This window comes from Anoplolepis gracilipes, chromosome 6 (genome assembly GCF_047496725.1).
Source record: "Anoplolepis gracilipes chromosome 6, ASM4749672v1, whole genome shotgun sequence".
NCBI lineage: Eukaryota > Metazoa > Arthropoda > Insecta > Hymenoptera > Formicidae > Anoplolepis > Anoplolepis gracilipes.
The window spans coordinates 12,677,726-12,700,899 of NC_132975.1; the positions used below are offsets into that span (position 1 = coordinate 12,677,726).

The following is a 23,174-nucleotide window of genomic DNA, read 5'->3' on the forward strand; positions in this document are numbered from 1 at the left end:
ACTTCTTCGCTTTTCTTCAAAGATCATTGCGCATGATTTTCGATGGATTGTAAGCTATCGTCGACCTCCGTCCTGCAAGAGCATACATTTTTAATGGAAATTGTACACGGCACGGCGGAAGAACGGCCCCTCGATTTTCCTTCCATCCGCAAAATCGGCATTCGCGCTGACAACACGCTGCAACTTCACCATACGTAGAGCAATGAAAATATTTAATGAGCTGCCCCCTGCTCCGATCAACAGTTGTCGATGATGGTAGGGCTCCTCGCGGCCCCCGGCAAGTGACCCTCGGTATCTGTCAGTTCATCCGTAGCGTCTACAGGTGCGCCTCTCGTGTCCGTCCATAGATCTGTTCCACGACTGTGTCCAAGACTCTATGTTCCTTTCGCGCGTCTCGATCAAGTTCTAAGCATATGTGTTAATTTTATTGACTCAATATTCCCTCCCTTGATAACGCGTTTCTTATCGCCCTACATTTTCGCTAATTAATTCACTTTTCGTTAACTGACGATACACTTGCCCTCTCGATAATATTGAAAATTTACAAGTGTTCTCTCTTGCCCATCAGAGCGGATACATGTAACTTCGGTCAGGTCATGTCATAAAGTTTTTACGTCATCAGTCGAGAGTTCGACGATGCTGACGAACACGATTACTCGCCCGATCGAGATAGGACTTCGGGTTGTTGGTATCTGGCCAGATGCCGCTTACACGATCGCTAGTCGGCTCTTCTGGACTACGACGATGTTAATCGCGCAGATCTTTCAATACCGTCACGTGGTGTTGCATTGTAACTCCGAGGATCTTGAACAGCTGATGGACGGCCTGAGTGCGACGCTGTCGTACAGTTTATTGTTTGTCAAGTTGATTGTTTTCTGGACGAAACAACGGTACGTCGTTGAATACTCGGCGAAATACGTATCTCGATGACAGATTTCGTGCAAATTGAACATACGTAAATAGCACGAAGCAGCTTGCACGCACTCGTCATTGTCAGAATAATAAAATTAATAATATTAATAAAATTTATCTCGATAAGAAAACTTCACGCGAGTACTTATCAGTCATTCGTTTCAACAACGATAAATGTATTTTTTTTTTCTTGTCACGTATCAACGATTTATTATAATGTATTTCAATACTACCATTTTTTTATATGTAATTATTATCACATTGAAGTAATGCTGTCAACGTGATCTCGATAGCTATGCTCACATCTTTGATCCATCCCCTTTCATCATCCCATACGGAAAAAATCGTTTTCTCAATCTTCGAAGGGGAGCAACTTTGCTCTCGCGATGCTCCACGAAACTGATTCTCTCTAGAATATTCAACGACGTGTTAGCGAGGATTGCGACAGACTGGAAGGAGTGCGAAGGTGCGGAAAATTGCGGCAACGCCTGGTACAACATGAGCTACGTGGCCGGTCTGTCTCAACGTTTCTCCAATCTAATCATCGGCTTGCACTCGATAGCCGTGATGTTCTACGGTATCGGAGTCGTCGTCCTGCATGGCGACAACGACAACCCCGACGATCGCGAACTCTTCCTCAAAATGGAGTTACCCTTCGAGAGCGGCACGTCGCCGGTCTACGAGCTCGTCATGACTACGCAGTTTCTTCATCAGATAACGGCCGCCACCGTGATCGGCGTGCTCAGCGCGCTGCTCGTTACGCTGGTAAGTTAAGCCCCGGGACCCCCGAGGGCTTTCGTCCCCGGCTCTCTCTTTCCCTCCCTTCTCTCCTCGGGGGGATTTTCAAGTTCCCGACTGAGATTACCTCGAGAACCGCACCCCGAGGGGTGGCTCGATCTGCGTTTTCGCGATGACTAAGATTATTCGTACGAAGTTTTGATCTATTTAGAAAATGTTAAGGAAAAAAAATTATTCGGAAAATTTATTTCAAACTCTCTGGCACTGATTTGCAAGCATTATTTTAATCATAATTTAACAAATCTTTTATTCAACCGACGTTAACATCACACAAGTTAATTATTGTTATATTCTTTATTGTAATATTATCTGTTCTCTGATTTGCAAGATTCTGGACATAACGCTACATTTTGAAAATTTGTTAATAAAATCACGTTTTTTAACAAAAACTTTGAAATATTTTCAATTTTCAAAACTGTCATATATAAGGATAATGAGATCAAATTCCTAGGTGCTACATGCAGGCGGTCAGATAGACATCTTACGTGAAAACTTGTTAGAGATTTTACCAAAGAATCAGAAACCGACCATCTCTATGGTCACGATAGGCCCGTTGATTCGGAGGCATCAAAACATTATCATTTTCACCGAGAAAATCGAAGACTTGTACTCGTACATCGCGTTAGCACAATTCATATCGAACACCCTCGTTATTTGCTGCTTGGGCTTTATCATCGTGAATGTAAGTAATTTTAATAGCTTTCACTGCACAAAGCAATATGGATCAATAATCAAGTTCGCTTCGATGACACATATCTGATATACATGTGTATTAAGTATGTATTAAGCTTTTAATTTATAAGTTGTGTTATAATTTTTAAACATTCAACAGCTCATAAAAAATTTGATACCCTCGCGACGCAAATTATTACAGTAGAAAAAATCCATGTACATTGATAATTTTCAATATTACAGTCGATTGGCGCCCATGGCTCCTCTATGCTAGTGAGATCTCTTTTATTTTACATCGTCATTAATTTAGAAGCGTTTATTTTCTGTTTTGCCGGCGAATATTTAAGCATTAAGGTGGGCAATCACGATTTGTAATTTTATCACAATAATTATTTGAATCCCCGCCACCCCTCTTCTCCGCGTTCCGCTTTTTCATTTCGATTTTCAGAGCAAGATGATTGGCGATGCGGCATACGAATCTTTGTGGTACAATTTGACTCCAAACGAAAGTCGAATTCTACTGTTCCTGATAATGAGATCGCAAAAGCAACTGACAATCACGGTCGGCAGATTCACGAACCTCTCTTTGCAACAATTTGCGAATGTAAGTCATCATTCATCATGTTAATGATAAATAAAATTATACGTTAAGGCTCGTTACACAAATTACGTTTATATAAACATATATAAATAACACTTTATTTTAAACTTGTTTTTTAAATGATTTATAAATTCTTGACGAAAAAATTCAAGATAGAAATGGGTATTTTGTGTACTACGTATGTAATACTACACTCTATATTCTGACAAATATTTTGTATTTTATTTCTTCAAAGTTTCTCATTTTTTACGTTGAGTTCATGAAAATTATAAATAAAAAAATTCTGTCCCGAAATTCATGCAAATTGTGGAGATCATCGAAAATGAACTTTAACCGCAAAATAAAATTTATTTTTTATGCACCGTAGCAATGTTGTCTGCCGTAGATTATTAAATCATCGGCATCATACGTCTCCGTGCTTCACGCATTGTAACGAGGACTGCATAATGATATATCGCCGACGTTAACGTATCACTGCAAAAATTGCTAACATAAGAGTTGCGAAGATTATTTTATTTTTAATAAAAGCCACAATCAGCTGAGAAGAAAATTATTTCGCTTGGTTATCTTACTCCTCGGAAATATCGCGATAATATTTACAAACGTTGTTAAATGTGCGTGAGAGTTTATCGTCGAAACTACGCTGTTGCCCCTTGAACGAAGAGAAAAATATTTTTCTCGTAAGGCTGAAGGCTCGTCACGGGCTTTCATCCCCCTGAAAGAAGTTTGGAACGTCGTTCTGCGCTAAATTGCGGAAGTTGCCACGACACAGCGAGGGGTGGCTCTCTCCCCTTTATACTCGTCGTACCCGACTACCATATATATATATATATATATACTCTACATATGTATATGTGTACATGTGTGTGTATATATATATATATATATATATATATCCCGTTCGCTTTGGCGATATCGTATGATCGTGCCAGATGGCCGACGAACAGATCGCAGTGATCGCCAACGAAATTATACCAGGATTACTTAGTGCTATTTCGCGCATATAATCAGAATGCTTTCATGCAGCAACTCACCCTGAAGGGACTGTTTTATTAGAGGCGACCATGTCTCTATGTGCGCAAGAGTTGCAGTAATCTTATCGTCCCTCGTGACCGCTCAATTTGCAAACTTAGAGTTAACGCTCTGTTAACGGACGAGCAGAGTTTATACGTGTTATGTCTGGCAGAAATGTAATTCTCATCATACTAAGGTATTGTACATACATATATATATATATATATATATATATATATATGTATAGAGTAAGTAGCGCAATTTTCTGTTCTTTTCATATACAATTTCCAGTTTGTCGGAAAATCCTGATGTAAATTTTCCAAAACAAAGTCCTTTAATTTTTATATACTCTTATCGTCCATTATATTTGAAATTATATTTTTATTGAAATGTAAAAGATATAACTGTTTATTATAATACGCATTTTGTTTCAAATTGTATTCAAAAAGTGTAATTTTTAATTAACTTTTAACATTATATAGCTTTTAAAGACATTTTAAAAATATAAAATATATTTTACAAAAATTTGCTTTGAATTTATTTCGCGTAGATAAGCTGCGATTTTTAACTCTGCAAACTTTTATTCTCGGTGATCCTATAATCACTGTAGAGATATCGACTTTTTAAACTTTGAAAATTATATCCTGACAATGTAAATCATGAATTTTCGCTTACGTCGAATTCCAAATAGCAGCGATGTCATCTCATTTTACTAAGTACAAAATTATCGGCGTCGCGACATCGACGTCGCCGTAAATTTCTTCTCAAGTTTCTCATCGCAGTATTACGAGAATCCTTGATTTTCCATTCATAGCCACGTCAGCATCAACTTTCTTACATAAATTTATTAATATACTTTTACACACGTGACGATATATAGCAAACGAGAAATTGATATGGGGAAAAAACTGTTAATGTTTATAAACAATATTTTTAAATATTGTGCACATTAGATATGCAGTCTGAAAAAAATAATAAGTTAGATTTCCATGTATTTTTTGCTATGTATTTATAAGTTAACACATTTTTTAACCTTTTGCAGCAATTCTATAAAAAGTGGATCTGTTGATTGATACATACATTTGTTTTTCGATACTTGTACAGTATATATTTTTCTACTGTAAACGATTAAATTGCACAATTTATATAGTATTAAATAGATTATATAGTAATAAATATTCTAAAAAATATTGGAAAAATTACATGCGCAAATGGTTTTCTTTGCCTATTTCTCTTTTATGATAACAAATATTTTCACATATATTATAGGGTAAACTAGGATATGAGATGGCCATAGGCTGTATATTTTCTAATAATCGCTACATAGTGCACTTTTTTAGTCACTATCAAAGATAATCGATATTGTAAATATCGATTAATGACTAAAAAAGTGCATTATGTAGCGATTAGAAACATTACAGCCTATGGCCATCATACCCTAGTTTACCCTATATAAATTCTAATATTTTCTCAATTCATAAAAGATACGTAGCTACTTTGGCGCTCATAGTTATAAAAATGTAATCACGATTCGAGACCAAAGTTAATCTTACGAGGAACAAGTACCTCGCTCAAAAATTCAATCGCGCGACGAGATAATTTGATAACGTCAAAGAGGACTTACTCTCTGACAATTTTATTTTTTTACTGAGTCCTCCAGCAGGTGGAGATTTCGCGCGTGAGTCGGTACAAATAATAAACGGACCGGTGGTTTTCAACTTTTTGACATTTAGAAGCAAAACGATTTTCCGGGATGAAAGCTGCGTCAGTGGCGGCAGGAGCGGCGACGATGGTGGCGGCGGTGGCGGTGGTGGCGACGGTGGCGGCGGCGACGACTTCCCCGGGCCGAGCGAATTGGTCTCCATGGAAACCATCCCGAAGCCAATCCAGGGTGCATTCGTACGTACATTTACCCTTGTCGTGGCGCGTCTGCAACCCTCGCTTCTCTCCCCCTCGCGCCGCCCGCCATCCCTACAAACCCGCACCCTCTCTCACTCTCGTCTCCCATAGAGCTCTCTCTGGTCTCTCCGACTCTTTTCTCTGTCTCTTGGTTCATATTGCTCTTTCGTTCGCAATTCCTCTCACCGTCTTCCTTGCTTTTCATCTATTTTATTTATTCCCTATTCACTTTTGTTGTCTTACCTGCGCATGATCTTGCTTCGTTCTTTTATTTATTACTCGTGTCCGAGTGATTTTCTGTCACCCAATTCCAAGAATGAAAAATCTCGATCTCCGTTTAAATACTTTGTTAACACTTTTATTCCGGAAACAACAAACATCCGTGTGAATAAAAAAATAATAATATATGTAAAAGAGATCGGATTTATCTGTGCATAATACGCGCTAATTTTATAGCTGAATATACTTTTCACGTCAAAATATTTTATTTCGACACGTTGAAATTATTCCAGTGTATTATTTTTATCGAATGTAAAGAACTCCGTTTCAATTCCAAAGCGCGCGCTTTTGAGAAACAATTTAAACATTCCGTATAATAGAAAACTTTCAACGATTCTTTTCGTTTCTTTATAGCGACATTCTCGCATTGTAAAACACACAAGATATTAAAAACTTTATATTTTTTAACAGAATGCTCAAATGCGTCTCTTATGTGCTCTTTTTCTTTCTGATTTTTCTCCTTAAATTTAACTTTCTGTGTTAAAATTGTTATATTAAGAATGTTATCCTGTTACTAAAGAATTCTTTTTATCATTTAATAGTCACATTTATCATAATATTGTTTCTCTTTATTATTCTTTTCTCTTTTTAAATCCCCGATTCTTCCAGCTATCTCTTTTGTTTTTGATCATTGTATTCGCGTATATTATTACTGCACGCTGGTTTTATTCCAGCCTATGAGACTAAATTATTAGATTCATAAAGCGACGATATAACATGTCGATCGTTATGTAACCCTACAAATAATATTACGTGTTCCCATTACTCTTGCTCCGAATACTCAGCAGTCCAATAATGTCGTAAGAGCATATTTCGTTAACTACGACATAATGTTCAAGTTTGACGCATTATGACGCGTTATATTTTCGTTAATAACGTGATATAAGCTTTATTTAGAAGCTTTATTTACAAGCTATATTATTATAATACAACAAATCTGAATAAGATATAGTTTAGATTTGTCACATCAAAGTTTTTGCAGTAAAAATTAAAAAATTACTAAAATTAATGTATGAAACTCCTTGGAAAATTATTTTTACTGTATTATAAGAAATTTTAAAGAATGTCACAGCGATTGCAATTGTTGATACAAAATATAAGAACAAGAACAGGAATTTTTCCACGTGCATGCATGCACATGTTTCCCCATTGTTATTTTGATTTTACTTTGCGATATTCTATAGAATGCTTCAGATATTTTTCATTTATCTCAAGCTTGTTTTTTTATCATAGTTTTATAAGTATATATAATCTGCAGGTCTGTTTAGTAAATTAGCATTTTTTTTTTATTTTTGCATCAAAAACACCCCAAACTTCAATGAGAAATTTAAATTTGCATCTCAATAAAAAATATAATATATTGCAATAAATGTGCTACAGTAATTCCCGGGTTTTATCCGAGAGAGAAGTATTGCTTTAATATAGACGACAGCATCTCGATTCCGGAATACAAAGCTGTGCTCGCAGAAGATGTCGTGAAAATCGAATCTCACTTGCGATACGTGTGGGTCGACTTCTTTGTTCCCCTGTGAAAAACGGACGAAGCAATACACATGTGTTGTAAATGCAAAAAAATCATAAAGAAGTACACAGCTCTTCAAAAAATCCTTGAAAGAAGCGTGACTTCTTTGTTGAAAATTCAAGGATCAGCCACTTTGTCGTCACGACATAAATACAGATCTCTCTAATTTATCGAGTCTGAGGAAGCGGCGATTACAAAGACTCGATCCCGTAAATGTAATAAAGCTGGATTATAGAGATTTAATGCGTACAATGTAATCACAAAAACTAAAGCTCTTCTCCATCAAAACACAAAAATCAACAGCTAATGGAAAGAATAACGGAAAGAATAACAGAATTGTCTTAATATATTGCTTTTAAAACACATTCATTATTTTGTGTCTGAATTATTAATATTATAATATCTGTTTTTCTCATTAATAATATCTGGAAATAATGCCTACAAACAATTAAACAAGAACACGAACATAATAATTGTTTTCCTTTCACAGTTCGTATAATATAAAATTACAATATATAAATACGATAAAAAAAAAAAACAAGATTGTATTCGCGCACTTTACCCTCCCTAGTTATTATTCGTAAATTATCAAAATGCGATCACATTTCCATTTACTCCACTCTACCTCTGCCCTTTTTTATTTTCAATCAATACATTATCAATAGAATTAAAATTCATAGTGAATATTATCTGACTTTTATTAACATGCTTTAATGCTATCCGGAGGTAGTTTTTCATCAGACATCCGACAAGTTCGTCCTATAAAATTTTTTTCCACTCGATACGCGCGATATAATTAACGTATATAATTTAGGTGCATGTATTATAGACGCACGCATATTCGAAATGCGAGGCGGCCACGCAATCCGAAGCGGGTATTCCATTATGTTTCATAGAGAGACGGCGAGCTCATACGACGGGTGATACCATCGATCTCTATCGTGCGCACCAACACGCAGCTTGAGCGCAGATCGTGAGAACGAGCGTTTGGCTCGCGTCAAGCCTGGAGATTCGTGTACAGGGTATACATTTCTCTCGTGCAACCCTCACGGCTACACGAGTGTGTGCAAACAAGAGAGCGAACCGCCTACGTCCAAAGACTACCCTCGTTCTCGCGCTCATTATACGTACAGAGATCTTCCGCGGTCTTTCTCATCTTTTCTCTCTTTTTCTTTCTCTCTCGGTCTCTTCTACCCCTTTCTACCGGCGCGCTTTCTTCTCCCACAAGCGTGGAAAACGGATGGCTCGTTTCGTGCTTGCGAGCCACTCATGGGTGCTTTATGAAGAGGCTTCGGCGAAGCGAGTTCAACTCTAGAACCCCGAGATGAAACGTGTTTTAAGATTAACGTCAGTGTTGTGTATAATATACGACACAATATTGTTATATATCGAAGAGAGAGAGAACTCTAGGACAAAAATGTATTTATTTATTTTTTGAAATAAATGACTCGTAATAGCTGTCACGCGTCAACGTATATGAACAAAAATTGGCACGCGTTGAAATCCGTGCTAAAAGTTTAACATCAATTTTGCGCTATAAACCACATGAACGTCAAATACAGATCCATGGTTTCAATTGAACTTTCGAATCGCATATCCGCTTTTCATATGAGCTATTTGAAAATTCAACCACCCGACTCCGTTAGATCCGACACGTGGAGTTGCATCTTCCGTAATACCAAAACAATTTAAATTCAAATTGCCGCCATGAATCCGACCATTGCAGGTGGACGCGACGTTGTTTCATAACGCAGATTAATAAAAATAGCCAGGCGCATTCATGTGTTTTCAAACATCTCGTTTTTGTCGAGTGTTTTTAAAATATTATATCGCTTTTCACAATAATGCGGCGAAAAGTTCAAAGCGAACTCGAGAAAATGCAGACATATTATAACGCTGAGATAATTTTTTATTTCACAACAAACGTGTCGCGTACGCGAGAAAGAGGGAATGCAATTCTTTCGCGGACGTGCCTTCAAAATTATTCGCAACAAAAAGCGGAGTTCACGTTTACGTAATATTTTTACAGATAATATCTCGATGAGAAATAAAAACTCTGCTGATGACACAATTTTACCTTGACGAGTGACATTAAATAACGATTACATAATGACGCGGTCATCTAAAATGTATGCGTCGTATATTATGTAAAAACAATGTATGCGAAAAATATCCTCTCGCATCGATATTACATAAACACGGTTTCGTTTCCAAATTTTACTAATACATAATAGCGGAAATAACGCAATTTCCTGTCAAATAAAAATATGATTCCAGTTATCAAGCGGTGATTTAATGTCATCGATATTACTATTCTATCAATTTGACTACACTTCTCGTAAATATTGTCGCACTGAGTACTGCGTGTCAACATCGGTTACGATCGAGTTTAGCTGCCTTAGTTTGCCTCAAAGCGCTTCCTAAGGTCAGTCGCTTGACTGCACCTCGCCAATTTTGGCGCGAATAATTTACATTCAAGTCGCACGAGCCACTCGAAGCGCGCTTATTAAAGCGCAAGCACCAACTGAAAGAGACTCTCGTCCCCGCGACGATAACAAGACTTGGACATTCCCCGTTCGCTCGAGCAGCCAGCAACCGAAGGCAGTTAGTGGTAGTTAATTAAGGATCCATCCTCGTCCTTTTCCATCCCTGCCTTTCATCTCGTTGCTCCACTGCACTGTGCGCTCGCGCGCATGGATTCGTGCGACTGCTTCAATCTCTCCTTTCGAAATATTCCGTACAGCTGTCGCGCGATCGAGATCAAAGAGTAACAAAAAACGAAGGTCGAGGTCCTTCGCGAGTTTTAATGAGCACTTGCGCAAAACGTCCCCGATTCTCATAATTAATCAATTATACAGCCAGACATTCATAGTCGTGAACATCGCGTAAAGCAAAGAGATTATATCGAAAAGATGAGAGAACTTTTTTTCGTATAGCAAGTTGAGTATTCGCTATTAATATTGTAAAATTACATAAGAGATTGAGATTCGCGAAGGAATTTTAAAGTGAGAAAATTTATCTCTGGCGAAACGTTTCGAATTTTTGTCTAGTATTTTTTTCTCACACAATATTAGATAATTCAATAATTTTAATTTTTTTTTTTATTGTTACGTCTACTAAATTAAAGTAATTTTTTTTTCTTCTTGACACGAATTACATGTATTTCTTGACAAATTGTTCACCAGCACATCACTTTTGGAGGTGGAATTTTATCTCGACGATGCAGACAATCCTCCATCTCGCTTGCGCGCATAATAGCGGGAGGGGGATAGTGTAGAGCTCTTAAATCCCTTATGCATTCATAAACACTGCCTGCAAGCAAACAACTAAGACGAATTCTCCCCTCGGCCACAAACGAAAGAGACCCGTTTACACCGAAAAAGATGGGCGGGGCAACATATGCGGGCTTCCTTCTTTGTTCTTCTGTTCCCTTGCACTCTTATCGATTAGCTTCCATGTGACAGATACGCACACCGCCACCCACACGACCGACGTCAGAATGCGTTTGTGTGTGTGTTCCATACGCACGTGTGAAACGCAAAGCATGAAGTCGGGGGCCGGGGGTCGGGGGTCTCTCGCGTGTACATCTGGCAGTTTCCAATGATAGCGTTTACCGAACCGTATCGTTTCGATATACCTTCGTTTGTAACCCTCGTACAGAAATGTAAAATCAAAATTACAAATAGATATTCATTTGCATGTGAGATTACGACGATCCGTTGGTGAAAATCATCCACCTACATTATACGTATATCGTACACTGTTACGTCGCACTATTTCTAAAGTACTTGGAAAAAAAAAAAGGACGAAATTGTACGCTTATCAGCAACATCCAATAATTCTAGTCGCAGTCTAACTTTGCGCTCTCCAATTTTAGTTTCAAAACTTTGACCAAATTGTGGTTGAAGTTCAACAACATGCTATTGCAATGGAAATGAACGCAATCGGGGACAGAACTATTGTACCAGACGAAATAATATCATATTATGATTTTTTATTTCGTTTAGAATTTAAAGACGATAACTTATGGCTGATGACAGATGTAATCCACTATCTACTCACGTGGTTTAATTCTTTAAATTTATCGGCCGATAACGCGCTCCAGAGAAATAGGTCGATTGTGCCGCACCTTCCACGTATTTCCTGGTGAAGAACTAACAAAACGGGAGTGGAGGTATGGAAGGAATACCGCCTCTCTGGAGGTCTTAACTTTTAATTTTTTAAACGTACCCGTGGACGCGCCTCGAGAGAGCCAGATGCGCGGAGACCATAAAAGCGCCTGGCAGTTGCCTTCTGATGGCCAGTACAATTTGTGTGCACAACCGCGTCGCGCATAGGAAATGCAAGCAGAAAAAAAAATAACTGCGGCAACTTTTCAGCTCAAGTGTTCATCTCTGAGTAAAACAATATTTCAAATAATATAATAGTTTTATCATATAATTTTCTAGCGTAAAAAAAAAATCAATATTTCTCGTAAAATATCGATATTTAACGTACATTTTTTTGCTAAAATAACATATTTGTTTATCATTTTCTAATTAGCATATGATTTATTGCGAATTAATCACCCGCGAATCAATCAACTTTCCTCTCTTTGGCTTCTCTTTCTTGTTGTATTAGCATTGCTGCAGCAATGTTATAATAGTTTCTGCTTCTACATCTGCCATGCTCAATACCCCGTATTGAATAGCATATCCATGATAAAAAAAAACGTGAGCTCTTTGTAAAGCCGGTTTTTTTGTTATTGCACGGCTGGCACGGAGATTTTTTTTGCAAAACCGCCCATGCGCTGCGAACGCAAAAATCGTCGCTACGACCATTGTTGCATCCCTTATGTCGCGTGTATCGTTCCCCTGCGTCATGCTCGCGCCCTCTCTATTCACCCTTGGTCATGCTAATTTGTGTGCAGCTCCTCCTACGAGATCGAAATGCGAGAATACGCTGAGGGTGATTTCGTGGGTTTTGTCGCGAATATATATTTGCATAAAGTTGCACACATAATAACTATTATTTTGTACGTTACTCATCAACTACATTTGTTTCATATATGTCCATCAAATTGCAAAGAAGCATTTATGAAAAAAATCTCTCAAAATTTTATTATGACAATTTGTTTAAAAATATAATAATTTTTTATTTTCTCTTCCGTTGATTAACAAATACAATTGATATTTCAAGAAGATTTTCACTACTTTCTTTATGCCGGATCGCATACCTTGTTACTGTCGTTACTTCTCGTTGCTCTAATAAATGACCGGAAATGCGGATCGCGACTGTAATAATCTCGCGTGTAGCATGCAGTCGTTTGGTTCGTATCGCTTTATAATTCCGAGTCGCTCATAGAGGGCTGAAAGGAGAAACCGTCGTCGCGAGCAATCGAAACCTTAGCACACTCCTTATTATTGTTATGAGGCCATTACGTGGCTGGGGGGCCCGACGCAACACGCGTGCACGCGTGCAGCCTCTAATGACAGATGGCGATGGGCCCGCGTACGACATAGCTGCAGCTGCTGACGGGCAAAGGCAGCACGAGCGAGAAGGGGAGAGAGAGGGGACCCGTGGATACGGTACCAGGACCACCCAACCCCCATAACTGACGCAGAGGCCCACTCTCCCTCCGCCTCCCTTCCTCAGTGTTCAAAATGCTAACCTGTTGGTACAGCTGTCAACTTGGCAATTACTTGCTTTCGAGAAAGGAGAGCAGTGATCGAACGGGAATCGAAGTTGCTCACTGGGCATATTGAACATGCGAATATAACCTGTCATTTGCCTAGACGGACTCGATAAAGTCTGTAAATGAAAGATACACGCTCTGTATCTTTCGTTTAATATATAAATTAATTAGTATCGATAGTGCCATGTAATTAGATTAGACTGGAGAGCGACATAACACGATTTCGGAGCCAACCATATATATTAACATTTTTTAGAAAGTTGACTTTCCATTCGGAAGGACAGGAAATATATGCGAAGATTCAAAATGATTAAATCCAATTGATATAATTTAATTTATAGCGTTTTTATACTAAACTTTTTTTCCGTATTTAATCTTTAAATATATTATTTTTAAAGATTATCTCTACATATATTTTTTTCTTTAAATATATATTTTTAAATATTATAGGATTCAATTTGCGTAAATGCTATAGCAAAAATATAAAAAAAGCAAGAAGTTTTATTCTCTTGTTGTATCCCATATATTAAATAAAAAGACTCGCATCGGAATCGGAGATTATTGATTTTCCGCGCGATAAATGAATAAAGTGTATAGCTGAAGCAATTCTAATGATAAAAAAAAAACAAAATATGCTTTAACAATTCATACGCATTTGGCAAGAATTATAAGCATTCAAGAGAATTTGCATTGAAATTGAGAGAATTTCTCTAACGTCTATATTGCTCAATAATTCCGGGGCACTTTATTATCACGCGATATGTATCGCAAACAAGTTGTAACTACAGTTTGACACATATCGTTCGTTTGAGCTTGTTCGTGGATTTGTCGGCTCTGGAAAGTACGAAACAGCAGCTGCAACGCTCTCTCGACGCAGCGGGAACAGCTGTCCTCTTTCTCTCTCTCACCACTCTCGAACTTGAATTCCCGATTCTGGTTCTGGTTGGCCTATCGTCCGCGCCATATGGGTGCATTTGATGAAGATCGACGAACGGCTTCCAAAAAGTAGATTTGTTTAAGTTAAATAAATACACTTGCAACGGTGCATTTGGTAAAAATCACGTAAAAATCGATGCGAACGAAACATATCGAATGCATGTGATAAAACTTGAATTTATTTCGGCCATCAAAATCCCACCTTTCAAAAAAAAGGATTGATTTATGAAAAATAAATATATAATTGCGGTTTCTTTTTATTATATTTTATTATATTATAAATTAATAAATTATGCTTAACTATAATTTAAATCAAAGGGCAAAGATCATAGATCAAAAATGTCTCCAAGATATAGTTTGTGTGTTGCAAAGACACAATACATATGAGAAAAATATCGAAAGCAATATAACAAGTTTTATACGACTGTAACGAATATTTCCTTGTTGCGATGCAACGATCGATTCGATTGACATAAACCGCAATAAGCGTGGATTTATCGAGTCGGTATATCGGACGATACACGCTAACGATGTTGTCCACGCCGCAGACACATATACGAGCGAAAAAGGAGGAAGAAAAAAAAAATATTCGCAAAAAAGAAAGTTCGATGAAAATTGGAGATGAACATGAAAACGATCGGCGCGCCGAGTCTTCATTTTGCATGCACAAACGCTTAGAGAGAGAGAGAGAGAGAAAGAGAGAGAATTTCCTTTCTCACTCGATATCGACATCACGTAAATCATTCAATAATGTGAAAGATAAACTTGGCAGTTCCTTTCTATCTCGAGCAGCATATTTTATCAATATTTACAAAATCCGTATATATATACATCCGAAAATATATTCCATAAAGTTTCCCTATCTTTATTTACAAATAATATGCCCCATCTTTATTCACCTTAACAAGGTGATATCCGTGATCGATTTAATCACTACTAATAAGCGAAATAGAGATCGCGGGATTTCGAGAAAAACGAATAAACGTTCTGTTTTATCGTTGAAAATTTCCTCCGACCGATTCATATAATAATAACATCGCTCCCCTTTCGCGCGTTCTCCACCGTCGATTACGGCGTAACGCGCGTATACTACGCAAGGATGATGATCGCGCGCGTGTCGATCGACTCGATCGACCCCTCGAGAGGGGTGGCGACGAGAGGGATGCTCTCTCGTCCCTCGTCCTAAGCGGCATTGTGCGCCGATTCTGGTCTCGTTGCCAGCTGTTGCCATTTTTTTTTTTCTACTTTTTGTCTCTCCTCGCGCGCTCGTGCTCGCCCCCGGGTCTCTTTTGTCGAGCGTCATCCTCGTCCGTGCCAGTCGATCCGAGCCGAAATTAATCAAAAGGGGACGATCGGCCGCACGTGGGCAAGCCCCCACTCTCCCTCCCCCTCCTCTTCGTCCCCTCCTTGTCCTGTGCTCACACACAGACGCGCTTTTCCTTGATCAAAATATTAAATAGCGCAACCCCCCTTGACAATTTCGCTCCCAAGACCCGGAACAATGGGGGAGTGAGGAGAGGGAGGAGAGGATAGGGACGAAGACGCAGAAGGTGGAGACGGACGGCCACGTGCCAACCATGGGAATATAATACTGCAACGGCCACGTGCCAACTACCTATCGGGTGTACCGGTGAAAAACGACCACTGGTTGCGTCGCGGCAAAACAGCTCATTTCTTCTAGGCTTATCTACCCCTCGCAACCGATATTTATTTGCATATGGGATTTATTTTTCGAACGATCTTAGCCGAAGAGCGTGAAAATTGAATCGCCAATAATGACAAAACAAGAAGCCTGTGTATACTCATGCTTACGATTAAATTAACGTAACGGTAATCGACTCGAGGAGCTTTGTAATACAATATTTGTATGGGATGTACGATGAAAGCATCTCGCGGTTTTATGTATTAATAAAAATATTCGTGTTTCGTTATAACTGAATAATAAGTAAAATACTTTATATGCAAATAGCTATTTTTTATTATTCTAATATTGAGCTGAATAGTCTTTATCAGTGACGAATGTAGTATATGTATATTATTTTTGTATCGCTACTGAAATTCTTTTTGATGCATATATTAATATTTTTAATAAGCTAAATTCGAATTCCTTTTTATATTTTATTCTGTAATTTCAATGTATATTTGAAATTGTAATGAATAATTCTTTGAATTATTTCTTTGAATTATATAATTCTCTTTTTAAGATTCATTCTCTCTTTCTCTTTTTTATTCAAGTTTTTATAATTATCAATGTCCATCTTATCTACAGATAAAATGAATTGGCGTTGGTGTCATGTTTACCGTATCTTTCTGTTGAAAATGAATGTAATTACATTCGTGCAAAATGACAAATAGCCTTTGGTGAAATTCGAAGAATTTGATGATATTTTTCTGATTCATATTATTTCTACGTACCACTGAATCATTCGTTGCCTGTAATCTTTTATCGGTGCGGAAAATAAAATCGAAAAAAAAGTTGTGAAACGTGAATTGCGATTGGACAATATATAACGCACCGTAGTTGTAATTCGTAGATACGTAGATTACTAAAAAAGGGTGCGAGCAGAGATGTTATTGCCGGTAGTGGCATGACGTTTTGTTATGCGCTTTCCTTCCGCATTAATTTAAGGCTCGATAAATTACTTTTCTCTGCATACTAATAGAAGTTAAGCGAGGGTAGATAAGAACGCAATTCTCAGTCCCGTCTCAACTTTGTAAAATTTTAATCTAACTTCAACTCACGGAAGCCTCCCATAAATTGACGCGGCGATACGATTTAAGATGCGCTGTTTGCATAATTGTTTGTTAATATTTTGTTGTTTTTTTTTCAAAAAGTAAATATTACACGCATAAGAATAAATAAAAGAAAATAAAATAAGAATGTACATATATTGAATAAAATGTTTCAATTTTACATATCTTCTGTAAGTACAATGTAAAACATTTGAATTTCTCTGAATTTTTTATTAACAGGATCTTTTCCGCAATTAATGGATAATCCATTTTTGATGATCTTTATAATTTTAAGCGAAAATACCTCATCGCGATATATTTCGCGATCGCAGATAGGGCTCAACATTGTACCAAGACCTCGTACTCCCTGTACGGTACTTCCTTCCCATCAAACGGAATGTACATGACACCGTGACTTCTCTGAACCTGTCAAACATAGAAGAGATAGGTCTTTGATCATCACTTGCGTAAATGATATATCCTCGAATCAACAACACTGATCGGCAGATCGGGCAGCCATTTCGAAGAGAGAACATACCTTTCCTACGCACGGTATACCGTTGTGAAAAGTACGACCGACGAAGAGCACCTCCCCGCTCGCGGTCCTCCCAGCCTCCACCGCGTGTTCCGGTACGTGACCGTGACCCGTTCGAATCCAATTGAAATGGGCGGGCATCAGCACCTAACAATAAGACGCGAATATATTCCGTATTATATTTCCGCTAGATCCACGCCTGGGGTCAACGAAGTCGGTATATACTTCGCGCTTCCCTCTTCCGACATACCAATCATGGCAAATAGATTAACCCATGGGCAATTCGTGGCCGTCCCTCGTACGTATGTGTATGTGTAAGCTCAACTAGAAGAAAGTGATTCCGGGTGAGCGCGATCGAGTACACGCTGCCACGGCAAACAGAGGGTTCGTCTAATGTCGGATCGAAGGGATATATAATGCTTCAGTACCGCGTCCAATCTCCCGTCGATCAATACCGAGCTATATCCTATGTTGTATCTTCCAAGTTATCCTCGCTATTTTGACGAAAGACAACATTTCGCTCCACTATAGTAATAGCCGTCGTCAATCGGTGAAATAAAATTACACATCCGCATCAATTCGTACGTACATGTCCTAGATCCGCACGATTTCGAATAACGGAAGATACACAGGATAACGTAAAAATAGACAGAGAGAGAGAGAGAGAGAGAGAGAGAGAGAGAGAGAGAGAGAGAGAGAGAGAAAAGAGGAAAGGATTTTATCGAAGCGATAAAGCGTGTTCAATCATTTCTGGGATATCGCCGAGCAAATATCCGTGAGACTAACACACGTCGTACATTCGTAATCTTATCTCTATCGAAACGAAATACACCGGGAATATAAAGATAGCGGCGGATGTACACGAGTGTTACGTAAAATTTTACGCGAGCTCTTTAATTCGCTTATTAGCAAGCAAAGGAGAACGGTAGCGTTATGAAACCGACGCTTGCCCACCGAAAGCAAAGGTAGAAAAAGAAAAGAACCGTGCGTTACACAATCGCAAATTGATTAAAATTACCGAGACTGTCGAAATAACGATTACACGGAAATTACATTCGGCTCGTTTCACGTAATTGTGATAGAAACTGGTGTGTCGATACACTTGGCTCGGAATTCTCGCAAAATTCGACGTTTAATTTAACCAAGGGACCGGTTAATCGAATTTCTCGGTTTATCTCGCGGCGGATCGTATACCTCAAAGTCGTGTTTCGTATGCTCGACACCTCCGTAGCATACATAAGCAACGCCGTGATCCGGCTTTGCTTTCGCCGGTAGCATATCACCCTGGTGCATAGCGCGTCCTACGACAAGATTCGTGCCGTCCATATCCCTGCCGATGGAGATCAGCATGTGAGAATCGGCGTAGGGCGCCGGCCATCTCGTCCATCTGTAACCTGTGACAAATATTGTCGAATAACCGTCTGCTTCCACGAAATCGAGATTTCGATGACTTATCGAATCGCTTATCAAATCATATACTTGTCGATAAATTGCATTTTTCCGATATATTTCTCTTACGTAATAATAGCAAGTGAAAGAAATGTATTTAGCTACAAAGCCATTGTTATAATAAATATTGTTTTTTAAAGTCATAATACGTAGAAAAATAATAAATTAACAAATATTTAGGAAATTATCAACACTTGAAGATAATTTTATTTTATGCATATTTATTATATAATCTCAGTAAATAATGCATCGCATAATTTGATGCATTGATATTGTCTTTTTCCTTTTCCTTTTTTTTCTTTTTTAATGTTACTCTACGATGAAAATAAAAGAAACTTTGTTACGTGACTCGATCGCTATACCTTTACCTGCTTATTTCTAAATCTCGATTTTACGGTATTACGGTTCAATGTCACTGCTTACCAGGCATTGTTATTTCTTAAACGGAGTTCGCTGCCACGGTATCACGCTACGACGAATAATTAAATAGCACAGTTGACAGTTTGCGTGTCGACACGTTTAAGCGAGAGTTATCACTGAACGCGCCAATACTTTGGGCGTAAACGAGCTCAGGCCGCAATCCCACCATTTGACATTTTATCAATCTTATCGCTACGAAAGCGCACGTTACTGAGAAGCATGTGGCACGCAAAAGGCCATGTTCCATCATACGAGCCACATATTATCGTTCATTCGTCATAACACGCGAAATGATTCTATACTAATAATATCACCATTGTTGTAATTTTCATTTCCTTTTAATTTCGCAGTTGCATGGCGAAAAAAAACCAAACAAATTAAATGGCATGAGCTCTGCAACATGTAATACATTAGTCACGTACGTGTGAGATAAGACAAATCCATACGATCGAACCGATATAGAATCGCGTGTGTCGCAAAATACACAGTTCTACTTTTTAATATTCTGATAAATTAAATAGATTTTCAAGAAAGAATAATTTATCTTACAATATCGTACGAACTTGACAACTGTATTTTATTCATCCGCTAATAGATACCTATGAAACCGTCATTTCGCGAATCAGGTAAAAAATATGCACCGCAAAAAAAAAAAAGAAAAGAAAAATTGCTTGAATCTCGGATAAAGCCGATTGAAGTCGAGATCCGCTAGTCTGACGTTGTAAACGCCGCGATGCATAGCGGGAAATACAAAGAGGACGAAGGAATGAACTTTCTCGTTCAAGCGCAGCAGGAAACGAACGATTTGCCGCGTTCATCGCTCGAGCGAGGAGAGGCTCCTTCCCTCTTCTTTTTTCCGTAGATACTATACCATCTCATTGTGCAGAAATACGCGTTACATCCTCGCGATTCGCGCTTCGGGCGACCGATGCCTGCTCATTATCAGGTGGAATCGTGCACTAAGGCGCGTATTACGTAACGAGAGAAAATACATGGCGAGTGTACTTCCTAACAAGAAAAAGAGAGAATATAAAAAAAACGAGTATTCGAAGGTGCATCGTCGATGGCGTAAAAAAATCTTTCGGATGACATTGTGATTAATATGGAAGAATAGTCGCGATAATCTAGTTTAAATAATACATTTACTATAATATACTTTTTATATACGTTATATATATTATATATATATACATGTACAAAATTTATATTTATATATGCAAAAGATTTATTGAGAGAAAAAATTAAAAGAAGATAATTTATCAACTATCGTAAATTTGAGTTAAGGAATGTGTTTACTGATTTGATTGGTAATCTAATCATAAGATTTCTCTTTGGAAATAAGTCATATATATCTAATCATTAGATTTCTCTCTGAAAAGAAGTCATATATATATATAATTCCATAAATATATCCCCTCGTTATATAAGAAGTTTAAATTACAATTTATTTCCAAAAATAGCAAAGAGAGAGAGAGAGAGAGAGAAAGAGAGAGAGAGAGAGATAAATTTATCCCAAGTAATGTACGCGGAAAAACGATTATCTGTTGTTTCCATTAAAGACATTAAATAAGGCGAAAGGTTCTTTCGCCAGAATATCGCCATCCCCAGGCTGCCATCTCTAATCGCTGATCTGTAGTTAATTGTGCCACACAGATAATGCGTTTAGAGCAGAGGCGGTCTGTTCGTTTAATGAGTCGTGTAACGCTATTTGCGCACGGCGCTTCGAGGCGTAAAAAGGAGGCGAGAGGATCTAATGAGGAGTCTCTTGCTTGAAATTTCTGCCTGTTGTTTCCGTCGAAATTAAAAGCGAATTCGCATCGCGTGATCTGACATTCGATTAATCATATTATTAGACGTTTTGTCCGAAATTTGAGACATTTAATTAAGCGAGATGAGATAAGAGTGTCCATTCTCTTCTATACAAGGACGTCGCACGAAAGGGTGATTTAAGCTCGACGAGGGTACTTTAATGGGTCTGCTAAGGCGAGTGGTATCTCCTAGATACACCATTCTCTCGTCCCTTTGTGAATAATGCCTTGGTTCGCCACCACGAGATCGCCCCTTTTTTTTCCTCTTTTCGATATATATGTAATATAATGCCGTGTGTGTGTAACCAAAGACTCACATAAAAATATTGGAATCACGTTACTATTTGTTCAATGCTATTGACATGACAGGAAAGATATTGCTGTGTTCGTTTCGGGTTATTTGAAAATTCTCAATAACGATTATTAATATACATATACACATCGAAGCGTTATTAAACAAAGGGCTATTATGAATAAAATCAAATAAAATTGAATTCCACTATATTTTAAGAATAGAACGATCCTTTATAAACATCGATAAAAGTATAAAAATATAAAATATAAATCCTGTATAAACTATAAACATGCGATGCAACGAGTGGATGACAGTATATATAAATTTCTATAAATAAAAAAATATGTATCAAAGTAAAAAATTTTTGAGGGAATATTTGTGAAAATTATTTGTTAAAATTATTTTTAATATACAATATTTATATATCAGCGTTACACAAAACCTCTGTGATATCACGTTTCGATATCATAGTATAGCATACCGGAACTGTTTTATGTTACGCGATGGCTCATTTTTTTATGTTACAATCCCTTACCCTTCACGTTTCGATTCGCGTGACTAGGTCAGAACTAGGTTAATTTGGTTTAATGCTTAACCAACGCCCTTTCCTTTTTAACGAATATTAGATCGCAGGATTCAAGCGGAAGTACCGTACGCGGCGACAGATCGCTTCCGCAGCGAGAGATGCGAAACAAGGGAGCTGCTCGAGCCGCTGAACCGAACAAAACATCCTCTGGCCGGCGCTTTAAGCTTACAAAACAATTCTGCCGGCGAAGTAGCGGGTGGCAAGTACATTGCCGGTAAATCAATGTTCTAAAAGGATCCATTTGTCTCGTCCCGACAAAACGTCAGGTCGAGCGCGAGATAATCCGCGCTTATATTCCGTATCGTGCCTGCATTGTATTCAACATGTTATCCAGAAAGCCATATTAATGCAATCAAGTGCGTCCTGTTTAAAGGGCGTCCCGTTAATACATTAGATTAATTTATATATTAAATGTAACAAAGATGCAGTATAAGCATCTAAAATAGATCTACATACAAAAAAGAAATATGTAACATCTCTTTTATAGACCTATCACATCAATCAATTTGATTCATGATACTGTGTACAGAATGCCAGTAATCAGAATTTTTATCAGATAATTATAATTTTTAAAAGAAAATTATGTAATACATAAACGATCTTTCGGATCTCAAATAAGTCTATAGAATAAGCTAGCTATCTTTTCCTCGCAGAATCTGAGAACAAACCGCGAAACTTCCTTGACGACGTCAAACAAAGCAGATTAAGCAAAGTGCGCGTCTGTCTGTTCGGTGGTCTCCTTATTCGTACCGCGATGGAGAAACTCTTTAATATTTGAATAGAATGGAAATCGTAGCTGTATACTTTGAATTGAATGCAAAAGTTCGTCGAAATTCGTTAGCATACATCTAGACTACTCGAGATGGAAATGTTAAAGCCGAAGCTTGGATAACGTCATTGTGAGACATGTTTAAATTAAATGACTGTTTATATATTGTTAAATGAGTCTTTATCAGCCAAGTATATGGTGTAGAACATAAAATTCATATATATTATTATTTTGTCAAAATTTCATTAAAATTTTATTAATGCCTCATTATT

The 23,174-nt window shown here is 37.8% G+C and overlaps 2 protein-coding genes across 3 annotated transcripts; one reads left to right on the forward strand and one right to left on the reverse strand.

The window, feature by feature from the left end:
- Positions 1 to 314: 314 nt before the first annotated feature.
- On the forward strand, positions 315 to 3,506 carry LOC140666943 (odorant receptor 13a-like). 2 transcript variants are annotated; one of them, XM_072894500.1, is made up of 6 exons: positions 315 to 890; positions 1,206 to 1,677; positions 2,162 to 2,392; positions 2,626 to 2,736; positions 2,831 to 2,986; positions 3,369 to 3,506. In XM_072894500.1, the coding sequence occupies exons 1-6, from the start codon at positions 637 to 639 to the stop codon at positions 3,414 to 3,416; spliced, it is 1,272 nt and encodes a 423-aa protein (XP_072750601.1). In that variant the 5' UTR covers positions 315 to 636; the 3' UTR covers positions 3,417 to 3,506. The 2 variants fall into 2 exon arrangements, with proteins under 2 accessions (XP_072750601.1, XP_072750602.1); XM_072894501.1 differs by having other exon boundaries at positions 1,326 to 1,677.
- Positions 3,507 to 17,177: 13,671 nt separating this feature from the next.
- Positions 17,178 to 19,589, reverse strand: LOC140666960 (natterin-4-like). The gene is made up of 4 exons (XM_072894516.1): positions 19,448 to 19,589; positions 18,770 to 18,969; positions 17,579 to 17,722; positions 17,178 to 17,466 (listed from the first exon to the last, which is right to left on the reverse strand). Exons 1-4 carry the CDS (start codon positions 19,452 to 19,454, stop codon positions 17,380 to 17,382), a joined length of 438 nt encoding a protein of 145 aa, XP_072750617.1. The 5' UTR covers positions 19,455 to 19,589; the 3' UTR covers positions 17,178 to 17,379.
- Between the last annotated feature and the right edge of the window lie 3,585 nt (positions 19,590 to 23,174).

Excerpts from the sequence above, each read along its gene's own strand:
- LOC140666960 (XM_072894516.1), bottom strand. Across the intron at positions 17,723-18,769 it reads ATACGAAACACGACTTTGAG|GTGCTGATGCCCGCCCATTT; the intron begins GTATACGATCCG and ends TCTTATTGTTAG. Across the intron at positions 17,467-17,578 it reads GTATACCGTGCGTAGGAAAG|GTTCAGAGAAGTCACGGTGT; the intron begins GTATGTTCTCTC and ends TATGTTTGACAG.
- LOC140666943 (XM_072894500.1), top strand. The coding sequence starts at position 637 with ATGCTGACGAACACGATTACTCGCCCGATCGAGATAGGACTTCGGGTT. Across the intron at positions 891-1,205 it reads GTTTTCTGGACGAAACAACG|CTATGCTCACATCTTTGATC; the intron begins GTACGTCGTTGA and ends TGATCTCGATAG. Across the intron at positions 2,987-3,368 it reads CTTTGCAACAATTTGCGAAT|ATTATTAAATCATCGGCATC; the intron begins GTAAGTCATCAT and ends TGTCTGCCGTAG.